This window comes from Mchenga conophoros, linkage group LG4 (assembly GCF_057382185.1).
Source record: "Mchenga conophoros isolate Kocher_MC1m ecotype Shallow Benthic linkage group LG4, M_conophoros_male_GT1.1, whole genome shotgun sequence".
NCBI lineage: Eukaryota > Metazoa > Chordata > Actinopteri > Cichliformes > Cichlidae > Mchenga > Mchenga conophoros.
In genome coordinates this window covers 25,526,561-25,543,881 of record NC_140529.1, presented here as the reverse complement: position 1 = coordinate 25,543,881, position 17,321 = coordinate 25,526,561, and the positions used below count along the sequence as shown (strand labels likewise).

Genomic DNA, 17,321 nt, shown 5'->3' with positions numbered 1-17,321 from the left:
CTGGGATGCGGCTCTATTCACATCACAGATGGGCAGCCAATCAATCTGCAGCAATCTGATGCTATCATGTCAACATAAACAAAAGTCTCTGAGGAATGTTTCCAGCACCATGATGAATCTATGACTTAAAGAATTAAGGTATAATTAAGGTTCTTAAGGCTAAAAGAAGGTCTAACCTGGTACTAGGAAGACGTACCTAGTGAAGGGGCTGGTGAGCAGCTGCACCAATACAATATCCCCAGCAATAGAAAAATGAAGAGAAACTTCCAGGAATAGACACTACTTTAAATTCATTTATTCCCCTTGTTTGACAGTTATTGTTGCCACTTTACTGACTGAGGAAACTCAGTGAATTTAATTGAACTTTAAAAAGACGCTCATTAGTTTGTAAGTTAAACTTTTTAATAGAGGTCCTAATGAGTGAAAGGAATGGGCTTTTTCTTTTGATTTGATTGACATGTCTTCTTGGTGCGCACCACATTGTTTTTCTTGCTTTTAAAAGCCTGCGCTTGATGTTCCCAGCATGACATTTCACTTTCCGATTAAGTCATGCTCATTTAAATCCCAACAGTTGTGTTATTCTTTTTCTATACTGATAACAAATTAAGGGGCTTCACACTTCTCTTCATTAACAGGCAGTTTGCCTCGTTAATGCAGGGAAGGAACTAAGAAAACCTAATGATAACTGACAAAGTACGTCCTCATCAAAGAAGGCCATTTTTACTTATTTTTCCCCCACGTATGTCATTGACATGTGAAGCAATGCAGATGTAATGTTTCATTTTTCTGTATTGTTGCCATTTTTAGGACAAACTTAGTAAGTTTTTTAATGTGTGGCAGCCATTTTTAGATCATGCATTAAAACAAATTCCTCTTTGATCGATAATTCAGTCTACCACCCTAGCATTTCATTTTTGTATCTTGCCAGTGTTGAAGTAGGATCTTTGTTGATGCAGTGTGATTTTTTGCCTTTTTTTTTTTGCCCTTGCTGTTGTGTTGTCTGTTTTGTTTTGTTTTCTTTATATCAAAAATCTTAATAAACATATTTTTAAAAAATAAATAAATAAAAATCAGATCCCAGCAGGTACCATGTCAGATAGTGGTAGGGTAAAATGGACTGCGTGCTATATCTCAACCACAAAGGGAATGCACAGGAAAGCAGAGTAGCAAACAAAACTAAGTAGCCGTGAAACAGGCTGAGAGACTTATCAAGCTGTCAGTGCAAAGAAATGTTATGGTTTGTGTGGAAAAATCAGCTTTAAAGCTAACATTTCTTCTTTTAAACTGATCCCCCCCCCCTCCGCTCTGAACGGTATCAGTAGCTCAAAAGCACTTCCCAAAGCAATTTCACTAATGGCAACAGCTTTCTGGCCCCATTGCAGGGAAGTGAATCATCTTGTTATCCTCCCCACCAGGCTCCTGTGGCTCAGCAGCAGAATGAGGGGGAGAGGCACTCAACTGCCCCCCTGCCAGCCACACATCTGACAATGCAGCCGGCTTGCCAGACTAATATTAGGCTCTGACAATCACATTTGGACAAAAGCACACACACACACGTACGTGCCCTCACAGCTACAACATGCAAGTGGGCTTTTAGCCCTTTACTAATGGATCAATCTTCCAGGCAACATTAACAGTCACTTTGTACACTGGACCACTGCTACACTACGGTCAAGGACGGCTACAAGGCACAATCCCGCCCCCCGTTTGGCAAATCTGATCACGCCGCCATCTTCCTCATGCCAAAATACAAACAAAGGCTGAAACAGGAAGTTCCGGTTCAGAGGAAGGTCGCGCGCTGGACGGATCAATCGGTGGCCGCGTTACAGGACGCACTCGATGACGCAGACTGGGGCATGTTCAGAAACAGCTCCGACGATGACGTCAACGTGTTTACGGAAGCGGTTGTGGGATTCATCGGGAAACTAGCGGATGATACCGTGGAGACAAAGACTATCACAACGTTTCCCAACCAGAAGCCGTGGGTGGATAAAACCATCCGCGACGCTCTGAGATCCCGCACCGCTGCCTACAACACGGGACTCATGACGGGGGACATGGACCCGTACAAAGCCGCGTCATATAACGTGCGGAGGGCGGTGAAAGAGGCGAAGCAGCGCTACGGGAGGAAACTAGAGTCACAACTCCAACAGAGTGACTCTAGGAGCCTGTGGCGGGGACTAAGGACAATAACGGACTATAAAGCACCAACAACCGGTATGACGAACGCGGCCGTGACTCTGGCAGACGAGCTGAACACTTTCTATGCTCGCTTCGAGGCTGCAGCTAAGGTCTCCAACAATGCTAGTGTTAGCGGCGCTAACGGCTGCAGACAGGAAGATACTGTCAGCACCGGAAACGTGCTCGTCATCTCCGAGCATGAAGTAAGGAGAGCCTTCAAGAGAGTGAACACCAGGAAAGCAGCAGGACCAGACGGCATCCCAGGTCGTATCCTAAGAGACTGCGCATACCAGCTAGCTCCTGTGTTCACTGAGATATTCAACATCTCTTTATCTCAGTCGGCGATCCCCACATGCTTCAAAGAGTCCATCATTGTTCCTGTCCCGAAGAAACCCCACCCTGCTTCTCTCAATGACTATCGCCCTGTAGCCCTCACCTCAGTAGTGATGAAGTGCTTTGAACGCCTGGTCAGAGACTTCATCATTTCTTCACTACCAGACACACTGGACCCACTACAGTTCGCTTACCGTCCAAATCGTTCCACAGACGATGCCATCTCTCATCTCCTCCACACATCACTCACTCACTTGGACACTAGAAGGGGGAATTATGTTAAAATGCTCTTCATAGACTACAGCTCTGCATTTAACACCATAATTCCCTCCACACTCACCACCAAGCTGGAGCATCTGGGACTCAGCTCATCTATGTGTCAGTGGATCTCCAACTTCCTAACTGGCAGACCACAGGCAGTAAGGATGGGCGGACATGTCTCAGCCTCCACCACTCTCAGCACTGGAGCCCCCCAGGGGTGTGTTCTGAGCCCCCTGCTGTACTCTTTGTACACATATGACTGTGTGGCCACTACCAGCTCCACCACCATCATCAAGTTTGCTGACGACACCGTCGTGGTGGGCCTGATCTCTGATAACAACGAGACGGCCTACCTGAAGGAGATTAGGAATCTGGAGAACTGGTGCCAGAGGAACAACCTCCTTCTAAACGTCAGTAAGACAAAGGAGCTGATAGTGGACTTCAGCACTAAGCAGGAGAGGAACTACCAGACCCCCGGCATCAACAAGTGCCCAGTGGAGAGAGTGGACAGCTTCAAATACCTCGGAGTTCACATCACGCAGGACCTGTCATGGTCCTGTCACATCAACACCGTGGTGAAAAAGGCCCGACAGCGTCTCTACCACCTCAGACGCTTGAGAGACTTCCAACTGCCCTCCAAGGTGCTCAGGAACTTTTACTCGTGCACCATAGAGAGCATCCTAGCGGGAAACATCTTAACCTGGTTCGGGAACAGCACCATGCAGGACAGACGAGCTCTACAGAGGGTTGTGCGGTCAGCTGAGCGCACCATCCGCTCCGAGCTCCCTGACCTGCACTCAATCTACAGCAGGCGGTGCTGGACCAAGGCCAGGAAGATGGTGAAGGACCTCAGCCATTAGGGCTGAACGATTATGGAAAATAATCTAATTGCGATTTTTTGCCCCAATATTGCGATTGCGATGCGATATGCGATTATTTTTTAAGGTCTTTGTCTTCTGTATTATTAAACAAAGACAAGCAATACATCATATAGTATGGCCAATACTATATTACATTAATTTTAAACTGTTCTTTCCTGGAAGACAGACCTCTGTTATGATGACATGAGGTGATGCATGAATTGATGACTGACATTTTTATTTAACTTCTTCAATCACAACAGTATATTTGAACATACACAATAGTTTATTTTTAGCTTACAAACATCTGAGCATAAAGTGCTGACAAGGAACCCTGGTGTAAACATTAAAATGAAAGTCAGTACAATGTGCAGATTGCAGAAATATACATAAAAAAAATCAGTGGCTTTACCACACTCAGTTTTTCGACATCTGTGAACTACTAGACAGTCATTCAATTAAAAAATAATATTAAATAAATAAAACTAATAAATAAAAAATACACACATCTTACTGATCTCTGCAGTCAGTAACATTACACATAAGGTGCAAACATAATAACAATTGTATAAACACACACACAAACACGCCTTTAAATTAAAACTGGCTGAACATCTTGATTATCTGCAGTAAGTAACAGCAACACAGCACAAACTAAAGTGCACAATGAGTATGGCTCAGTTAGCCATAATCATCCTAGCTCACAGGTTTTTTGCTAGGAAGACTAGCATATCTACTTTTGCTGGCTTTAAGGATGAGCGAGTGCAGGTCACTATATTCCCTCCAGTGCTGAACAGACGCTCTGAGGGGGCACTTGTGGCTGGCACACACAGATATTTGCGGGCCATCTTGCACAGTCGTGGAAAGTGAATGTTGTGCACCTTCCACCAGGCTAAGGGATCATCCTCTCCGTCAATGACAGGGGTCAACAGGTAACTATTCAACTCTGCCTCCACGACATCTTCAAGTGGCAGAGGCAAAGCTGAAGAGGCCGCACTGGTTTTAAAAAGACTACCAATAGTCTTCTTTGCCTTTCCCCCAGAGGCCTGTGCACTTGGAGAATTTTGAGCAGTTTCAGTGCGAGACCTCTTCTCCTGCCAGATGGGAAGAGAGACATTAGTTTTGCAGTTAGCTTATTTTTAAATATTATGTGTTTGTGGAAATATAATTTTCAAGGATTTACCTGATTATGTGTACGTCTAGCCGATTCCACCATTTCTGTCTTCAGTCGGGCCTTAATGGCAGGAAGGTTGTCTGCGCTGATGTATTGCGTTTTGAACCTAGGGTCCATGAACGACGCAACATCCAAAAGCTCCTGGGTGTTGAGGTCACTATACTTGTCGTTGAGGTATGCCAGGACCTTGGTTTTAATTGATCTAGTCAGATCAGTGTCCGCAGCATCTTCAGCCAAGACTGATGTTGCCAGAAGATGGAGAACTGGCTTGAGGTAGGAGATGCTCACATACTCTTCTCCAGAAAGAGCATCAGTAAATTCGGAGAGAGCATGCAGTGCCTTATGAATGGACTCCAACACTTCAGCATCCTGCCAGGTTGGGATGAGGGAGCGTGCATGTCGGTCACCTGTCAATACCTGCGATATGGCTTTCATCTGTTCCAGCACTCTGGCAATCATTTTCTCTTTGGACCCCCATCTTGTAGGGCACTCAGTAATGAGAGAGTGCTCAGGAAGCTTAAGCTCCTTCTGTGCCTCAGTGAGAGCTGCCTTTTTCTTCCAACTGTGCGAGAAGTGCCCCACCAACTTCTTGCACAGCCCAATTGCTCTTGATACTCTACCATCTTTGATTGCATTTTCTGGAGGGAAAAAAAAATAAAGTAAAAAGTAAAATTAGTGTTAGACATACAATTGCAGTTATGATGCAAGGTTTCACCATTTCTCTCTCTCTCTCTCAAATTCAAAGTTGCTTTATTAGCATGACTATGGGAACAGTGTTGCCAAAGCTACTGTTACATACATCATGACATACAAGAACATAAGACCATAAGACAAAAACAAAAAAGAAAATACATAAGAAGAGGTGGGTACATCAGGGTGGGGTTGACATAACATATCTAGAATTAACAGCAGTAAAGAACAAGATAAATAATAGTGTGGTGTGTTTGTAGGAGAGAGTGATACACAGGCTCGCGCATACATGCATGCACACGCACACACTCTCTCTCTCTCTCTCTCTCTCTCTCTCTCTCACGGCAGTAACTTACCAATAGCAAGATGTAATCTGTGTCCGAAACACTGGAGCCTGGTCCATTCGTTCAGCTGTGCTGCTTTCACCATATTTGACGCGTTGTCCGTCGTTATGCAGACAAGGTTGTCTTCAGGGAGATCCCAACACGCAAGCCCCTCTCTCAGGCCAGCAGCAATGTTTTCCCCTGTGTGGTCTTCGGGGAAGTAGGCCGTTTGTAGGCTGCGAGCTTCGAGGTGGAGGTCTTCGGTAATGTAATGCACCGTCAGACTTTGATAGGGCTCTGCTGTACGGCTTGACCACATGTCTGTTGTCGCCGCAAAAAACTCAACAGCCTTTAACTCCGCTGCGACCCTCCGCCTACATTGCATATGTAGCTCGGGTATTGCAGTCTGACTGAAATACGTGCGGGAGGGCATTCTGTACCTCTTATCCAGTGTAGTTACCAAATTATTGAACCCAGGCTTGGTCACCGTATTGACGGGCATCATGTCTTTCGCGATGCAGTGGGTTACTGCTTTGGTGATTTCCACGTGCCGTTTTGAAGTGCGTTCATATGGCGTAACACCATCAAACAGTTCGGTCAGTGATCCTTGCCGAGTAACGTTACTAGGTTTATTCTGCACACTACTAGATTTTTTAGCCATACATCTACCATACTCTGTTTTGTGCCGAGTCTTAAGGTGCTGGTACAAATTCGTAGTGTTTCCGCGAGATGTAGAAACTCTACCAAGACAGGTTTTACACAGTACCTGACTCTGTGCGACCTCATCTGTTTTAAACCCAAAATATTCCCACACGGCTGATGTTCCATTCCTCTTTGGTACTAGCATCCCCGCAGGCTCTGGTTCTGTTGAACCTGAGGCCATTGTGTAGGCTACAGCTTTGCTTGCTAGTTCACTCTCGGTAGACTGTTTCAAAACTTTGCTCCCCGTGTCACGTGACCAGAGTGCAGCCTCTGTGGTTAGACAATCTCGTTTGATCATATCACGTTTTACTCGCGCATGTCACGTAAACGGAGTATAATCGCAGCGTATAATCGCAGCCTTTGCGGTTAGAAAATTGCACTTGATCATGTCGCGATATTATCGCAAATGCGATATATCGTTCAGCCCTATCAGCCATCCCAACAACAGACTGTTCTCTCTGTTGAGGTCAGGAAAGCGATTCCGCTCCCTGAAGACCAACACAGAGAGACTGAGGAGGAGCTTCTTCCCGCAGGCGATACGGTCTCTCAATCACACCACCACACAGTACTGACCCACACATACAGTGGGGCAAAAAAGTATTTAGTCAGCCACCGATTGTGCAAGTTCCCCCACTTAAAATGATGACAGAGGTCAGTAATTTGCACCAGAGGTACACTTCAACTGTGAGAGACAGAATGTGAAAAAAAAAATCCATGAATCCACATGGTAGGATTTGTAAAGAATTTATTCGTAAATCAGGGTGGAAAATAAGTATTTGGTCAATAACAAAAATACAACTCAATACTTTGTAACATAACCTTTGTTGGCAATAACAGAGGTCAAACGTTTACTATAGGTCTTTACCAGGTTTGCACACAGTAGCTGGTATTTTGGCCCATTCCTCCATGCAGATCTTCTCGAGAGCAGTGATGTTTTGGGGCTGTCGCCGAGCAACACGGACTTTCAACTCCCGCCACAGATTTTCTATGGGGTTGAGGTCTGGAGACTGGCTAGGCCACTCCAGGACTTTCAAATGCTTCTTACGGAGCCACTCCTTTGTTGCCCGGGCGGTGTGTTTTGGATCATTGTCATGTTGGAAGACCCAGCCTCGTTTCATCTTCAAAGTTCTCACTGATGGAAGGAGGTTTTGGCTCAAAATCTCACGATACATGGCCCCATTCATTCTGTCCTTAACACGGATCAGTCGTCCTGTCCCCTTGGCAGAAAAACAGCCCCATAGCATGATGTTTCCACCCCCATGCTTCACAGTAGGTATGGTGTTCTTGGGATGCAACTCAGTATTCTTCTTCCTCCAAACACGACGAGTTGAGTTTATACCAAAAAGTTCTACTTTGGTTTCATCTGACCACATGACATTCTCCCAATCCTCTGCTGTATCATCCATGTGCTCTCTGGCAAACTTCAGACGGGCCTGGACATGCACTGGCTTCAGCAGCGGAACACGTCTGGCACTGCGGGATTTGATTCCCTGCCGTTGTAGTGTGTTACTGATGGTGACCTTTGTTACTTTGGTCCCAGCTCTCTGCAGGTCATTCACCAGGTCCCCCCGTGTGGTTCTGGGATCTTTGCTCACCGTTCTCATGATCATTTTGACCCCACGGGATGAGATCTTGCGTGGAGCCCCAGATCGAGGGAGATTATCAGTGGTCTTGTATGTCTTCCATTTTCTGATGATTGCTCCCACAGTTGATTTTTTCACACCAAGCTGCTTGCCTATTGTAGATTCACTCTTCCCAGTCTGGTGCAGGTCTACAATACTTTTCCTGGTGTCCTTCGAAAGCTCTTTGGTCTTGGCCATGGCGGAGTTTGGAGTCTGACTGTTTGAGGCTGTGGACAGGTGTCTTTTATACAGATGATGAGTTCAAACAGGTGCCATTCATACAGGTAACGAGTGGGGGACAGAAAAGCTTCTTACAGAAGACGTTACAGGTCTGTGAGAGCCAGAGATTTTCCTTGTTTGAGGTGACCAAATACTTATTTTCCACCCTGATTTACGAATAAATTCTTTATAAATCCTACCATGTGAATTCATGGATTTTTTTTTCACATTCTGTCTCTCACAGTTGAAGTGTACCTCTGGTGCAAATTACTGACCTCTGTCATCATTTTAAGTGGGGGAACTTGCACAATCGGTGGCTGACTAAATACTTTTTTGCCCCACTGTATGGTTCTTACACACACACTGGACTTTCTGGACTTTGGTTTTGCACAACACTGGTCACTATATTCTTCATTTCCGGTTAATACTTGTACAGCTGCTGTTATTGTGTATATATTTATTTATATTTAGATTTCTTCATACATTCTTATATAGTTCTATATTGTGTATTGTGTATTTTGTTGTACAGTTATTTTATTTTCAACTTTAATTTATATATTTATCTTTATCTTATTCTTCCCAGTTAAATTTACCCTTCATTCTAATTTGTGTTGTACAGTTATTTCATTTTTAACCTTAATTTATATTTTATTCCTTCCTAGTTAAATTTACCCTTTTTAATTTTTCATATTTATTTCCTATCTTATTCATAGCCTTTTCCTTTTTTGTTTTCTTTAGGTCACGAGCAGTTGTCCAAGCATTTCACTACATATCGTACTGTGTATGACTGTGTACGTGACAAATAAAATTTGAATTTGAATTTGAATTTACATATGCATGATGAGTATACACGAAACATCTATGCACAGAAACACCCAAAACGTAATTATCACACTTGGATCTGTTACTGACTGTCATGATCCAGTCAGTCACAGATTGAAGAGGGGGAAGAGGGTGAGGCCCTCATGTTAAACTTCATCTATGGAACAAATGTGTTTGGGACAAGCTGTTGTACCCTCACAGAAAACCATTATGATTTTACCAGTGTATGAGGCCAGTGTTTTATTCAAAAGCCTTGAATTCATAGGTGCATCACCTGAAGCGCCAATAAGGAAGAACATTGAATTGTTCCCACGTCAGATTAGTGGATATTGTGCAGCAAGTCCTGTGAAACTAGAGAACAGCTTGGGTAAAATGGGCACATCACTGAACACCAGCTGATGAGATGATTTAAAAACACTGCCATAAACAATGCCATTACAAGGATAATTGCTGTCAAACCCAGTGATGGTTTTATCAGGTTATGTAACTTGCAATTACTTCATTATGGCCTGATAGAGAGCTACAGATGGTTTTACTAAAATCACGTCCTGATTTGCAACTGGTGTTGCAATTTAAAATGTATTAAAATGAGCATCCATTAAAACTTGGACTACTTTATCTTTTATTCATTCCCAAAGGAACAGTAACAGCAGTAATTGTTGACAAACCATTGCATTTATTTGGTATGAAGGCCATCTTGTGGTTATTCTCTTGTAGCCTTTTGATTTGGTCTTGGTTTTCTCTCTAGGTTCCAATTTCTGTAATTTAGGACTTATGATGTGTCTCATACTATATCTAGCAGTAGAAAAGATTATCCCTAATGTTAAATGACATGCAAACCAGCATGTTTGGTATTCATTACCATGAAAAATTTCCTTGAGGAATAGTATGAACATTGATTTTGCCAGGTGCTGGAGATTGCCTTCTGATGAATCTATATCTTCAACATTTGCAGGAAAGTTTTGGAGATTTTCTATCCTGGTGACACCTACAGGATGATCAGGCTGGCTCTGGGATTTGTTGTTATCCTGACCACTTTCTGCATCATTTACTGGACAGCAGCAGAGCACTTGTCTAACAGACTGATTCAGCTCTGACAGTAAATCTTTCATACCTCACGCAATAGCTCTCTACAGTTTACACATCTGTCTGGCAAGGCATCACCTCATGCTAACAGTTTATTTCAAGACTGTGCTCTCAAAACACCTTACACTCTTACACTTACCCACTGTATGTCCTCTGGTTTTTGCTATGCTGCTTTACTACAGTCAGTAAGCTAGTTTAAATTCTTCTCTTTGACATGTTTTACTTAGCTGTACATTATTATTTCATGCTTTTTTCCCACCTACATCAGACTGACAACCTGTCCTGAATGTACCCTGGCTCTTGGATAGTCCCCAGCCCTCAATGCACCTGAAGTGGATAAGTTGAAGAAAGCAAATGGATGGATGGATTTCTATTTCAGTTCACTTTTTTAAAAGTATTTATTTTCATTCCAGGTTAGTTATTGTTTGGTCATGTCATAGTCTGTTTTGTTAAGCTTGTATTCTGTGTTTGTTTGGGATAAAGTTTATCCTATCTTATTGTCCCTATTGTGACATACTACTGCCCTTTTCTCCATAGTTACATGAATTTCTCAATTATTGGAGTAATAAACAGATAGTTCGACGGGACTAGCTATTTGAAATCTATGATTTAGTTGAAATTCTTCATTATTCAGCTACATCTTTTATTATAGCCAATTTTAATAGTTTTTTCAGTAGCCCTTTCGCTGTGACGAAAAGCCTAATACTATGAAGATACGGAATTTTTTCTGGATAGTTTTTTTTTCTGTAGTCCTGTGCGAGAACTACAAATCTTAGAGCATCCTGTAGAGTATCATGTGATCATCGAAGGGGCGGAGTTAAACGTAGTTTCGCTCTGGACCTCCGCACGGTAATTTTGTAGCTGTAGGTAGCTTATCACGGTGCAGAGAAGGTTTGTTGTGGCATTGTAATTTAGCATTATTACATTTTACGAACAGAGACGTGGGCCCCTGGTGTGTGGCAAACCGCTGATTTCTCAAATCTTAAGCGTGTTTTGTGGAAATGTTATGTTAGCTAGCTTACAGCTAACTTGGCTAGCGTTGTTCAGTAAAGTTAGCTGTGGTTGTTAAAGTGATGCTCCCACTGTGGGAAGCTAGAGGACGAACTCTCGGGTTTAACCTTCGTGTGATGATAAAAGGTGGTTTTACAACATGGTCTGTGATTGGAGGGATTCAGCTGATTTAAATCACTTACGAGGCTCTCCTCGTATGGCACTTGCTTGCTCATTGTGCGAGTTATGCTTGGAGTCTCCCGGTAAATGCCAGAAGGCCTGTGCTGTGTTGTTTGAGCTGCTTTTTGTTTGGCTGCATTGATTTAGGTCACACCTGCCTGGATGCTGCTTATCTCTGTAAACCAAGCCAGCACTTGCCCGTCTGTACTGTATCAGTTTTCACTCTGACCCTGTCTTATCTTTCTTTTCTTTTTTTTTTGTCTTACAGTAAATCAGGTCAGAGGCTTAAAGCCGCTGGATTTAAGTGGAAAAAGGCTTTATTTCTTTGACCTCCATCATCATTAACTCAGGGACGACAGCCACTGTGAAGAGGTTATTAGCTTCACTCGTTTGCTGATTAACCTCTGTGTCATCTTGGGTAAGAGTTAATTCTGCTGTTATTTAATGTACGTCTAAATATCCAAGGGATATTTATGTTTTGGTGTCGGTAGTATTTGACAGTAAGTCAAACACCATAAACAGACTTAGCTTTATGATTATGGATCTGATATGATTATTACAAACTTATTATTATTATTACACACTTATTATTATTATTATTACACACTTTATGGTAAGTTAGGTTTTGTGGACTCTTAACCACTAATCTAGGTAAACTGTTTTTAATAGCGTAATGTATTGGTCTCATTCTATGTCAACTGACCCAGAGCATCCAGCCTGATGATCTCCAATTTCCTTGAAAAACTTCCAGTGATGATAGACTTGAACTTTTGAAATTATTTATTCCTGAAGTCACAGTAGCAGATATTTGGCCTATAAATTAGAATGACATAGTGTAAGTAGTTCTCTAGCTTCAGGGCAGTCAGAGGTGGTCAGGCTGGGAAATGTTCTTAAATTTGGTTATGTCAGTTGTCATGTAAAGATCCATATGGAAAAAATGTCGTTCTGCTCCCAAGATGGTAAATAGCAAATGGATGTACAGCGCTTTTCTATTCTACCTGAGCACTCAAAGCACTTTATACAACTTGCCTCAATCACCTGTTCATACAGGCACTTTTTTCTATGCTTTTTCTACTGAAGTGCTTTCTGTCTAACATTCATGCATATTTAAACGAGAAACTTGGGGTTAGTATCTTCCCTGACGATACTTGGCATTAATACTGGAGCAGCCAGGGATCAAACCACCAACCCTCTGATTAGTAGATTACTTGCTCTCCCTCCTTTTTTAATTTTGTTTTTTCTTTAATATTGTGAGATAGATGACAAAAGGAAAAAAATCATCTGTCAGGAGGAAGGTACAGAAACTACCAGGTTTGATTTGAAGTTGCTTTGTTAAGAGACAGTGCTTGACATTTTTATTCAGGATAGTGAGACAGAACATTTTTCTTGGTAGTGGATGTGTTTCTGAATGTCCTTTTAGCTCTTGTACGCTATTAATTTTGTTTGGATCTCGAGTGCTGCAGTGAGCAATGCAGCTGTACGGCAGCACTCTACCTTGACAGCATATAGATTAAAAATGATGGAGCGTGATAATACTTTTTAATGTGACTATACTGCTTGTTAAATGCTTTGTTCTGATTTTTAGGGTTAAGTAGGTGTCAGGAAACATCATATCAATAAGTCACTGGAGAAGATGGAGACAACAGGGAATGTGTCCAATGGTGCAGGGCCTGTGTATGAGCAGAAAGAAAAGACCCTCAGGTAAAGCTGCTTCCAGTAACATAGTATCTGTGTTAATAAGATTTGAAATGAATAATCCTGCTTCAGTTTTGCCACATACGCAACAAACCAAACTTCCTTTCTTTCTCCAGGCCAGAGGATCTGTCTGAGATGCTGGCAGCAGGGACCAAGCAGATTCACGAAAAGGCTGAGAACACTCAGTTTGTGAAAGATTTCCTCAGGGGTCGCATCCGCAAAGAGCTCTTCAAGGTGAGTGTCAAGAAAAAAGGTAGACGATGTCCTTTTTTTATATAGAAGACTACTTCACAAAGCAAAGCCTGCAAATAAATGTGTTATAGAAAACTGGTGGAAACAAGAACACAAAGCAGACAGCTCATGTTACGCTTGTGTTTGAAGAAGGGCAGAAAAAGTGGCTTTTACACCAACTTTTCATGTTTGTTTCCCTCAGCTTGGTGCGGTGGCGCTTTACTACACATACACGGCCCTGGAGGAGGAGATTGAAAGAAACAAGGATCACCCCTATTTTGCTCCTCTTTATTTTCCCGCTGAGCTGCATCGCCACGAAGCTCTGGCCCGTGACCTCGAATACTTTTACGGTCCAGAATGGAAGAGCCACGCAAGCTGCTCAAAGGCCACCCAACAATATGTGGACCGCATCCATCAAGTAGGGCAGGAGGACCCAGTTTTGCTGGTTGCACATGCCTACACTCGCTACATGGGGGACCTATCTGGTGGGCAGGTGCTGAAGAAGGTGGCACAGAGAGCCTTGAAGCTGCCGCCCACAGGAGAGGGCTTAGAGTTTTACCAGTTCGATGCCATCCATAGCGCCAAAGCATTCAAGCAGCTGTATCGAAGTCGGATGAATGAGCTGGAACTGGACATGGAAACAAAGACGAGACTGGTGGATGAGGCTGTGAAGGCTTTTCTGTTCAACATTGAGGTGAGAGGCCAAGCAGAAGATGAGGTTGTTTTCCACTTTGTGGAGTTTTCTGATAGAAGTCTTAAACCTCAGTTGTTGAAGAAGTGTGTCTCCAGTTCACCTGTTTATACACAAACGCATTCAAGCACCGTTGGTGGTGGACGTGCAAGGTTCTTCTGTTTCAGTAGTGTAATAAATCGGGGATCCAGCCATCAACCTTATGAGTTTTGCTTTTTCCAAGTATTTGAATTACTCATAGATGTTTCATCTATCTGTGTTATCCAACAACAAATTGTAGACTTTATATTTCAACCTCACATGCTTCACGTTCGTTCTGGCAGGTGTTTGAGGAGTTAGAAGAGATCGGCAAAACCATCCAGGAGGATGTTTTAGATGCTGGCATGCCCGTTCATGGAGCAATGGGTGGAGACATCAGCAAATGTCCCTACTACAATGCCAAAATGGGTAAGTGTACTGCCTTTGTAAATATATGTAAGTGATACCGTTTCTTGTCACTAACTAAGCTTTTGTCCGGACCTCCTTTGTGTCACAGCGGCATCAGGTGGAACAGCATACGTCCGTCAGCTGGCCATGGCTGCTCTCAGACACCCGACAGGACAGGTCCTGTTTGCTACTTGGTTTGCTGCCTTGGCTGGACTGGTTGCGTGGTATCTGATGTGATCTGTCGCTCCGTCTGCCACTCTGCTGCTGTGTGAAAAGAGGACTGTAACAGGAAGGACAGTAAAGGACACTGAGATCTTTCCACGAGATGTGGACCGTGTCATAGCTTGTGGTCCAAGTTTATTTATTGTTACATATTGCATAATAATGTAAGCTTACAAAAATATGGAACAGTTAAATTCAAGCAAAATGATCTATAGGACCAATATAATTCCATCCATCACGCTAGATTTATTCATCTTTTAAATTCTCTACCTCCTCCTGCATTATCCCTCCAATCTGTGTCCTTCCAGTTGCATTTGGTCGTATCTCGAGACCTCATGTAGATCTCCTATTTTCTTACTGAAGTGACATTTCGTTCCACAACTGTATCTGGCTGTTTAGTATTTATTCCTTAATAATAAATTGAACATAGAGTGAGTTAATTGTGTGATTAGTAATTCAGTTGCAAAGTTAATGGGAAAACCCAAATTTCATTAATCCATTAAGCTTCAGCTTCAAATATTTCCAAACGGTTTGTTTTTTGAGACGGGCGATAGCAGTTAAAAGCTTGATTAATAATCAGTCTTCACATACTAATAACATATACAGGATATTTTAATCTCTCCTGGTGCATGTTCAATTGTATAATTTCTCTGTTTTCAGAATTATGTGACAGTGCACCTTGTATTTGTTCAACAAAACCAAACAAACCTGCCTGTTGGTTTGATTGCAGAGCTTAACTATCCAATATGAATAATTCACTGTAATAATTCAGCTTTACTGGCAAACGGGAGCCTATATTAGGACAGAGGTGCGTGCGGCTGTTTTAAGAGGAAGATTGTATTTTTGTACTAATGACGCTTCATCCACATTCTTTCATGAGATGAATTTGTGTGAGAATACCTTCAGCAGCTCAGCACTTATTTATGTGTCCATTCGTTCTGGATGCATCAGTATGCATTGTGAATGTACGAAGTGGGATGATCACCTATATTGAGTTTTATTTTGTTTTTTTAAGCACAGAGAAGTGTGTACTGTATGTATTTTGTGGTTGAAGTATAATCTTTATCCTAACACAGTAACGGTATTTTTTAACTTAAAGCACTTGAGGCACAGAGAACCAAAAAAACAAAAAATACTGCACATAAGTGGATGTGCAGTATTTTTTGATGACAGATGGCTTTATGCATCATATATGGAGGACAAATACAGGGATAGGCTGATACGCTCCTGTAGTTTCCACGTAATACCATTTTATAATGCTAGTGTCAAAATGATTCAGTAGTTTTGGACCTATTATCATAGATTAAACGTGGAGTGATTGCCTGAGTCATATGTATTTCTGATTTTCTTGCATTTTCATTGACTCTGCTCTTAATCCTTATCTGTATCTAACTGGAGCTTTACTAGTAACTGGCTAGAGTAATCTCTTTGTATGAGAGTGGGGAAAAACTGTATGTTATGCTTTCAGTAATGAAAAAAGACATGTTTTGTTTTCATGAAGAAATAAAACATTCTTTTTGACTTGTAGTTGCTCCTTTGTTTGTTTGCCTTTTCTATCATACAGCTACAGTAATTATACGATTTTGGGTAAAACATGAGATGGATTTGTTGTATACATTCATTGTCACCTAAAGGTCTAATAACAGATGAATTGTAGGTGCCAGGTTATGTTACTCATAGTGCTGTCCTCCACCACTCCACAAAATGAGAGAAAACAGATGGAGGGTATGCTTGCCTCTTTGGATTTTGAATTAAAGTTTAATGTTGGCACACCTTTGGCTACGTTCACACTGCAGGCGAAAGCGCATCAAATCCGATTTTTTTGACACTATGCGACCCATATCCGATCATGGTATGACAGTGTGAACGGCACAAATCCGATATTTTCAAATCCGATGGGTCACTTTCGTATGTGGTACTGAATCCGATACATATCCGATGTTTTAGAAAGCGACTGCTGTTTGAACGGTCATGTCGCATTAAATCCGTCTTTTACATCACTGACACAAGACACACACCAATTATCAGCGCCGGAGAAGACATCGCAAACGCTTCCTGGCCATCCAGCGTAGATGTCAGTGAAACTGTTGGGAAGACAACGTTGGAGAAACGTGAACGTTTTATTTGTACTGTATAATCTGTAGATTCTGACAGAAATCTGCAACTATCCTTTGAAGCACCGCTCCTCTCTAAAACAGCAATAAGGATAATTATTAGGTTATCTACATTATTATGTAAATAACAAAATAACTTAAAGCAAAAATTGGGAAACGAAGTCCGAAGTCTTTATTTTAAGGGCCATCAATCAAACAATATTGTTTGCTGTGGGTCTAAACAGAGCGCGTTATGTGTGACATGTTCTTTTGCGCATGCGGGCCGCTTTGAGCGTTCACACTAGAGCACGTTTGCTGGCACATTTTATTTGTAGTGTGAACAAGCAGACAAAAACATCGGATTTGATCAAAAAATCGGAATTGAGCATTAACACCTGCAGTGTGAACGTAGCCTTTGAGAGATGCTCCTTTATTTTCGCTCATCACCTTTTTGTTGCACAGGGTAATGTAGACACTTTGTGTGGGAATGAGTTTACTCATTTACACATATAAAACAAAG

General features: G+C 42.2%; 2 protein-coding genes across 3 annotated transcripts; one reads left to right on the top strand and one right to left on the bottom strand.

Moving 5' to 3' along the window:
- Positions 1-3,682: 3,682 nt before the first annotated feature.
- LOC146576171 (E3 SUMO-protein ligase ZBED1-like) lies at positions 3,683-6,496 on the bottom strand. Its single transcript, XM_085272629.1, has 3 exons — positions 5,856-6,496; positions 4,819-5,447; positions 3,683-4,729 (listed from the first exon to the last, which is right to left on the bottom strand). Exons 1-3 carry the CDS (start codon positions 6,481-6,483, stop codon positions 4,337-4,339), a joined length of 1,650 nt encoding a protein of 549 aa, XP_085128755.1. The 5' UTR covers positions 6,484-6,496; the 3' UTR covers positions 3,683-4,336.
- Positions 6,497-11,077: 4,581 nt separating this feature from the next.
- Positions 11,078-16,235, top strand: hmox2b (heme oxygenase 2b). Of its 2 annotated transcripts, none has more exons than XM_085271252.1 (7): positions 11,078-11,122; positions 11,712-11,861; positions 13,029-13,144; positions 13,255-13,372; positions 13,572-14,063; positions 14,384-14,507; positions 14,596-16,235. In XM_085271252.1, exons 3-7 carry the CDS (start codon positions 13,077-13,079, stop codon positions 14,721-14,723), a joined length of 930 nt encoding a protein of 309 aa, XP_085127378.1. In that variant the 5' UTR covers positions 11,078-11,122; positions 11,712-11,861; positions 13,029-13,076; the 3' UTR covers positions 14,724-16,235. The 2 variants fall into 2 exon arrangements, with proteins under 2 accessions (XP_085127378.1, XP_085127377.1); XM_085271251.1 differs by having other exon boundaries at positions 11,081-11,164.
- Positions 16,236-17,321: the final 1,086 nt, after the last annotated feature.